This window comes from Branchiostoma floridae, chromosome 4 (genome assembly GCF_000003815.2).
Source record: "Branchiostoma floridae strain S238N-H82 chromosome 4, Bfl_VNyyK, whole genome shotgun sequence".
Lineage (NCBI taxonomy): Eukaryota > Metazoa > Chordata > Leptocardii > Amphioxiformes > Branchiostomatidae > Branchiostoma > Branchiostoma floridae.
The window spans coordinates 33712640-33721074 of NC_049982.1; the positions used below are offsets into that span (position 1 = coordinate 33712640).

Below are 8435 nucleotides of genomic sequence, written 5' to 3' on the forward strand. Positions count from 1 at the left end.
ATACACCACTTATTCCCTGCTATTTGCTATAATTCATAGATACGAGAGCTTTGTGGGCGCAAATGCAATAAAAACATTTGTTCTGTAGATATTTTACTTTCAATAGAAACTTGTTCAGTTATCAATAGAAAATGTCCTCCAAAATCCGACCGATAAATAGATTTTTATGGCATCTATAACTGCACTTTTAATTTACACTCCCCACAAGAGCTGATTTTAGCCACTGACCACATTACTCAGGACAAACAAACGTAATACACGTCCGAAACTCACTCAAATGTCAATTTCGGGGCCTAATTATATTTTGGAAGGGACTCTTTGAGAGTACCTACACAAGTAATACAGGCACGAGACCTTTACACAGCCGTCTTTTCTCTATCAAAAGAGTCAAAACCCTAGATTTGGAACCGGATTTCTTTGAAGGAAGAGTGGATTGGGCATCTGTACCATCTAGATCACCGTCCCAATCTGAACAGAGACGGTGGTGGAAACTGAAGTAGACGGTCCATTCTGTGAACAGAGGCGACACAGGCTGTCTGGCACCATATTTCAGGGCAAAGTTAACCGTCTAACGTTTATATAAATTTATATTGATATAAATCAGGCAGCTTTACTACGTACGGGGAATGACAAACCTTTGTCTTGACGTTCGGTCTCAACACCATGAGCTGGAGTGCTACAATACAAATAAACCAATGACAAATCAGTGATGCATACAGTCAAATTATATATGACGTTCATTGGCTTGGATTGTGAATTGAAAAACTGTGTAAAGAGGATTTTGTACCAAATTCAGATGAAACAAGAGTTTGGAGACCCCATCCTTCCATGAACTATTTAGAGATTTCGAAAGAAAAAAGCATTAAATTTCTTATTCATTTGCAAAATCTATGCATGGTGATGTTCATGTTTTCATTAGTTAGTATATAATTAGCGTATGTCAAGGCCACAGTATGTATTTTTAATGGCTGACATCCTCTGGATTACACAAACAGCCAAAATACTGAGATGGGGCCACAAAAATAGCTAAATTTTTCAAAATAGACACCACAAACATTGTAACATGAAATGAATCAAAGCATGATATCACAGCCAACAAAGTATTCATTTATGTATTCAAGATGAACACTTCTGTAGTAAAAGTGACACTAGTGTGGTATTCCTTATTTTCAAGTTGGCAAATTCAGGCATGGCCACTTCTACAACTATCCAGCTTGTCTTCTAGAATAGCACCAATGGCTACCTCCCTCGTGTCACTTCTACAAGGACAATTAATAGGATAGAGTATATAGCTTTGGCAAAGATGTAAACAAATATATATAATATGAGATATTTATTTGCATAATTTATGACGAAATCGTATGATTCCATTGTTTTCCATAACTGGACTTAAATAAATGTAACACATGTGATTTATGATAGGTAGAACATTGGCAGATACCAAACTCATTTGTATCATCTATGCAAAAATTACAAAACCACTTAATGATACATAATTGAGATTTTATACATGTGACATGTTATTTGCCTGTCATCTACAAAAGATCTAAATATTTTATGGAGGTACGAGGTCGCCGACCTTTCGATTATAGTCCCTTATTAGACCATATGTGCCACTTCTCAGGTGATATACAGCAACCACAACACACTATCAACTGATACCCTTAGGCTTTACCCATGACCTACATGTAGAATATGTCATTCTATACCAAGGGGGTTTAAAATAAAAACTTAACCTCTGCTATTGTACTACTGCCAACCACAAGGTGGTTATAAACGCTCTATAGCTAGAACGGTCGGCGTCACAATACCTACCTACGTTCCAAATATCATCACAATCCATCAACAGATTCTACAAGGCACAAGTTTACACCACATAAAGTTCAATTTAACACCTACCCACCAACAAACCTAAAAAGAATTGACATCACATACAACAGCCAGGTCCAAAGATGTAATACAAAAAGTGCTGCTGCAGTACCAAGATGAACAAACAGGGGGATTAAAATGAACCCTCATAATCTCCATCACCAAGCCCCCACCTACCCAACCACCATAAACTATCGCAATCCATTGTGCGGTTCTTAAGATATAACCTGACATACCGTCAAGTGTCACTGCCCTCGGGGTAGTAATCACTAGCGTTTTCACCTCCTCTAGAAACTTCGTCCCCCTCCCGGGGAAGGCTAGTCGGCTGTGACACCGGACCCGACACAGTATTCCACTGAATCCAGTATTCCAATGAATGGTTCTTACGTTATGCTGACAAATATTCAGAAATGCGAAAAAAAAATCCCTTGCCATGGAGGCTTATCATCAAGCACATTTACCATGTTGGGGGGGGGGGGGGGCTAGCTCTAAATGTTATGAAGTAGATTTCTAGCGAGGTCAACGCCCATGAAGCCGGTTCTTTCAAATGCAGAGTAACCAATTAACGCCAGACCGGTGGCACGCGAGGGCCAGGGACGAATGTTTCCCACCTATTGTCCGTCGATTACTAGCTGTTAGATACCGTCAATACATTACAAAGGGCATCTTTGTGGGGGTTCCTTTAGTTCGCAGCATGTATTTTTATGAGCTGGTCCCTTTGAATGCTGGTTATATAGAATAGAAGGACGGACTGAATAATCAACAAACAACACGACTTGAGTGCATAACGCATATATTTGACAAACAAAAGTCACAACTTTTTGGGGTGACAACATTTTGGGGGAGTGACAAGAAGCGAAACATTTCAGTTACAAAAGTACGACCGTATAGTGATAAAAAGTAAAATATTCAACAAAGAAAACTTGTTTAAAAAGTTAAAAAAAATTGCACCACGTCAGGTTCGAACTCTGGTCCAAAAGTTACAAATCCAATCACTAGTCAACTACGCCACGAAGCCTTGAGGTTCAAATTGACGAAAAAATAGAACTAAATTCACCGTCAACCCTGTTGTACGCATAATCTGATTTACCTCTCTGCTGTTTCTGTGCTGCTTGCCTTCTTGGTCTCTTGACTGGAACTCTTTGGTCTCCTCGTAAGTTTGGAATTCTTTCATCCGCGTTGCTCCTTTTTAGTTGCAGTTTCTTTGTGGAAGGCTCTCTTGTAGCGTTGCTCTCTCTCTATTGCTTTTAGGGCGTCAGCCGCTGGCGATCTTGGGGACAGGGATATCCTGATACTTCAGAAGGATAGACGAAGACGTTTCGTTGTTGGCACTGTGCACAGCTTACGCGTAGTGACCAGCCAGAGCTGTCGACAAGGTACGATTCTTTGGCACAGATTTACTAAACTGTCGATTTGCAGACTCATGTTTGTGTTCAATCCGTATCTTGTTGACGCTTCTTCTCCTGGTCTCTTCATGACCTTCTTCATGTCTTCTCTGTCGTTATAATCAGGCAAACAGGATTTTTCTTTGTGCCCTCAAGAAAGGAACTGATGCCCCATGCCATAGTGCGGCCACTGTTAAGGAATCGTCCGTGACTGGTGCATGCAGGATATCCTTCCTAACCTGGACCCTCGACAGTTCGGTTCTCTCCATTGTTGCTCAACAGTACATTACCAGACTCGTCTCGTACACAACATCCTTGAGGCATCAGACAGACCAGGCTACGTGACAACACTTGTTCCCACCGACTTTTCTAGAGCGTTTGACTATGTCCACCACCAGACTGCCATTTGCAAGTTACTTGACCTTGGTGTCCGCCCGTCCATCGTACCCTGGGTGAGCAGTTTCCTGTCAGGGCGGCGTCAGCGTGTGAGATACCAGGGCACGGTCTAGGACTGGCAAACTCTGACGTGTGGTGTGCATCAGGGAACAAAGTTAGGTCCACTGTTTTTTCTAGCCTTAGTTAATAACGCCCTTTCAAGTAACGAAACGTCTTCAGATGGCTTTAAGTATGTTGATGACATGTCTATTTCCTAATCACGACGTCGACGTGTGTCTGCAACACCAAGGATTCTGGACGACATCAATGGCTTTACTTGTTGGACTGAGACCAACTTCATTTCCTTGAACCCATCTAAGTGCATGGTGATGGTGTTTTGCTTCATGAGAAATCCTCCACCACCGCATGTAATCACTATTAGACCAACCCAACTAGAGGTTGTGCAGGCAGTACGTATCCTGGGAGTTATCCTCCAGTACAACCTCAAATGGACTCAACATGTGACAACAATTGTCAGCAAAGGGAGCAAACGACTATACATGATAAGAAACCTGAAGAAGCACGGAATGGACATGTGTGATCTTATACCAATTTACATTGGTTTCGTACGGCCACTTCTGGAGTACGCATGCGTCGTCTGGCACCCGGGACTGTCCAGAGATCAATCAGCGATGATTGGGCGAGTCCGGATGAGAGCCCTGAGGATCATACTGGGACCAGAGTACGTCACCGATGAGTCTGCTCTGCGCATAACAGGCCTCAGTCGTCTGGACTCTAGAAGGGACATCCTATGTCTTAGATATGCACAATTTCTTGCGAACTCTAGCAGATACAGTTCATGGCTCCATTGCGGCGGGGGGATGTCCACAACAGCACTCTCCCCTTTTGCGTTAGACTCCTCAATGAAAACGTGTAGCGTTTTAAGAATCGGATATGTTAGTTTTAACAAATTAAATACGTTGTATGTATGTATGTATGTATGTACATGTACATAATGAAGAGATCAATGTACAAAAATTGCAATTCAGCCCTTGGGATGCAACAGCTTTTTAATCTAACAAACCATTTCTCTCTCTCTCTCTCTCTCTCTCTCTCTCTCTCTCTCTCTCTCTCAGTTTGTTTCGTATGTGTGCTGGAAAGATCTCTTTCACATTTGTGTCATTCTCGGCAAATCTCCCGAAGTTGTGGAAGGAGGGCTGCTCAGGTTTGTGTCCTCGCCCAGAACCCAGTGGACCCTGGTACATTGCATCAGTCCCTCTTAATAGGAGAATCTACTCCTTTCCTGGTAGCTGCATTCGTGGCTTTTACGATGTTTCCCCATCGCCTCATGTCCTTCTAGTTTTCCTCCAAAATGATTTCATGTATTTGTTGACTAATTTCTGCATCCCAGACAGGCTCGGTACCGGTCAGTCCAGTGTCTCGACTATTTCCCTGAATTTTGTTTGGTCCAATGAGATTGTTGAACAAAGCGACCTGCAATGCCTTGTTTGAGACGACTATCTTCTGTCCTGATGCCCGCTGGCCTTTCGTTTCATCATAGGAAGGTCACTTGTACTTATATTAACATGCAGTGCAGACGGAAGTCTCTTCTGTGGCTACCCCTCTTTTCTTCTTCCTCTTTCTAGATAGCCAAACAAGTTCGTTACACTTGGGATTAGGAGATATTGTGTCATGCTCACTCTGGGAGGAGGCACATGCCCTGATTGCAGATCCTGTCGGCCAGATTCTGTAGCCTGCTAAGCTGTCTTCGTCATCACTCGCATCTTCCTTGTCCTGTGTGTCAACATCACTGAGTGCTTCCATCCTGGCCGTAGAATTGGAGGTCTGCTTTTCTTCGCTACTATCCTGGCAAGGTCGAGAATTGGTTCTCCCTCTCTATCTATGTTGACCATGAGATAATACTGTTCTTCAGTCAGCCTCTGGTAGGTAGGCAGATGTCCTCCTTGGTTCCAAGGAGTATGTCCCCTCTTGAACAGAATTTTGCCGCGTGAGGCCGAACTTCTTTCTCTGTGGCATGATAGCTCAAAGAGGTTCCTAATCTCTGCCAGAATTAATTCTGAGATTCCTGGCGAACCTCCTTTAAGTTTATAAGGACTTTTGACATATCCTGGGGGTGTTATCAATGCCCCCATGCCCACCGGGAGGGGGAGCTGGAACTTTCGAAGGAAATTCCAGGATATTGTGTCATTCAGGTGTGTTTCGGAATCATGAATGGACAGGTTAAGTTAAGTCAGATTTGTTGACTTAAAATGTAGAGAAATGTAGGGAATGACTTGACCTACTTCTGACCTACTTTTGAGGGACAAATTTTAAAATGTACTCAAAATATTCTAAAAGTGGTGTGTAAAATGAAGACCATTGGGCATTTGTGAACTTTGGAAGCTAAACACTTTCATCTTTATTAAACTGTGTCATATTTTGACAGTATTGCTCTTATTTCTCCAAAGAATGCTGCTACTCTCTGGGAGTAGCATAAACGCTGTGCTTACAGCTAGGCTTATTATGCCTGCCTTGACCCTTCCAGACAAAGGTTTGATTGATGACTCCCATATGCCTTTGGCTTGTCAGATAGCTTTAATCTTTTGTGTTGTGTCTTAGAACTCTTCCCTCTTAGCTTTCAAGTGTTGACAGCTGTCATTCTCGTTGTTTTTCTATACCAGTAGGTTTAACGTCAAAGTTGAGTTGCGCGGTAGAGGGCACAAATTGGGAATACGATCATAGTCCCAACCTAAAATCCTTGAAAACCTTTCTTTTCCTTCGAATTTTTTTGCCCAACCTGGAGATTTTTTGGGTAAGAGGAACAGGTAAGGTGTAAGCTTTCCCATTTTGGTCGAAATCTGTTCCGTTCACCCATTTTGTTGTAGTAGTATTCATTGAGTTGTAGGGTTCCGCGGAGGGATACAAGAGGTGATTTAGGGTTAAAGGTAAGGTCTATTTATTTACTAAATATTGTTATCGTATTGTTACATTGCAATCTATACTACAGTTTATGGATTTACAATATATTGTTTTTTCTTTGTCTCTTCTTCTCCTGTCAAATCTTCAAATGGGATCAACTTTTTAATTTTTTGGCCAAATGAGCTGAAATTCGGCATGGAGGTAGGAATAGCAAATACCCCCAGGTTTTTTTTTTCACTTTTTGAAATGGAGGCCTTAGAAATTATGATATTTAGTTTTTTTGGTAATTTTTAGACCAAATATGTATATTTTGGGTCCCTGTGCCCTGGTATTACAACCTAATGATCTGAAATTTGGCACAGAGGTGCATTGGACATATGACCACAAGACCTCATTAACCCTTTCTTCATAGGTCACTCAAAAAATTAGTTATTTGGGGGGTTTGGCCATTTTTGACGAAAAATGTATATTTTTGGCTCCTATGCCCTAGTATGGAAACCAAATGACCTGCAAATCGATACATAGGTGCATTAGGCATATGAGCACAGAGCTCCATCAATAATCTCTTCATAGATCATTTAAAAAACTAGTTATTTTGGGGGGTTTTGGACATTTTTGACTAAAATGTATATTATTGGCTCCTACGCCCTTGTATGGAAACTTAATGACCTGAATTTCGGCATGAAGGTGTGTCTGGCAGGTGCCCACAGTACTTCATTTTCACTTTGGGCATACATTACTTTAAATTGTTGGATTTGGGGATTTTTTGGGATTTTAAGTTTTGGCTCCTGCGCCTATGTATGGAAACCAAATGGTCTGAAATTTGGTATGAAGGTGCGTATGGTATGTAGCCACAGTGTTCTGTTCACACTTATGGTGTACATCAATCAAAAATTGTTACATTTGGGATTTTTTTACCAAAAATGTATATTTTTGCTTCCTGTGTCATAAGAAAGCCAACTGATCTGGAATTTGGTATTGGGGTAGCTTTAGCACTATAAATGAAAAATGGGTCACATAGACCGGTCCATTTTGCATAGATAGGGATGTTCGAGAAGAGTCCATTCTTGTATGGGGGTTGGTAGCGGGACGATGTTGTAGGACAGGTCAATTCCTGCGAAAGGTTGATATGGACCTGTACATTTTGGCATAGGTATGAATATGGATTGTAAAATGCTGTATTGCTTGGGAGCAAACGTCGACTTTTCTAGTTTCTTCTTTCTTTCTCCTGTCGCGATCGTTAAAGTGATTCCTCTCCGTTGTCCCTGCACCGAACGACTTGAAATTTGGTGCAAAGGTAGAGTGGGCCAATACCCAGACACTTTTTTTCTGTTTTTGATAAATAGCTTTAAAATGATTTTATGGATGTTTTTAGGTGGTGTTCTGACCGAACTGTATAATTGTGCCTCCCGTGCCTAGGTATTAAGCCCAAGGGAGACGAAATTTGGTATGATAGTGCATGAGATATTTACTAAAAGGACCCCGTTATCATTTTTGGCACAAAATCACCTAAAAATGATTTATAAGCCAATTTGGTGGGTTTTTTTCGTTTTCGTCTTCACCGCCTCTGAGCGTGTCACCATATATGATAAATGACGTAATCACCTTGCTTGCTTGCCTGCGCGACTCTGAACTTACTGGTTTAAAAACTTCTTTGTTAGAATTCTTATCTCACGTGATGGACGGCCACTCTCACGAGTATGGCAAGTCTACAGGTTTACAGTTGCAGTTCTATCTCACGTAACTTATGTCAGTACATGCAATGATACTCCTACACGGATATATGATCGTGTGTGTGCTATGACTGCAACTGAGTTCGATCGATATCGAAGTTTTGCTGGGAGTCGTTATGGGTAACGTCTGATGTATTACCCGTTCGGGCGTAAA

The 8435-nt window shown here is 41.6% G+C and overlaps 1 protein-coding gene across 1 annotated transcript in view; it reads right to left on the reverse strand.

The window, feature by feature from the left end:
* LOC118413796 (synaptic vesicular amine transporter-like) overlaps window positions 1–8435 on the reverse strand; it is a 61700-nt gene that overhangs the window by 21236 nt on the left and 32029 nt on the right. Inside the window, 1 exon segment of the mRNA XM_035817327.1 lies at window positions 636–676. Within this exon segment, the coding sequence (XP_035673220.1) occupies window positions 636–676 (41 nt within the window).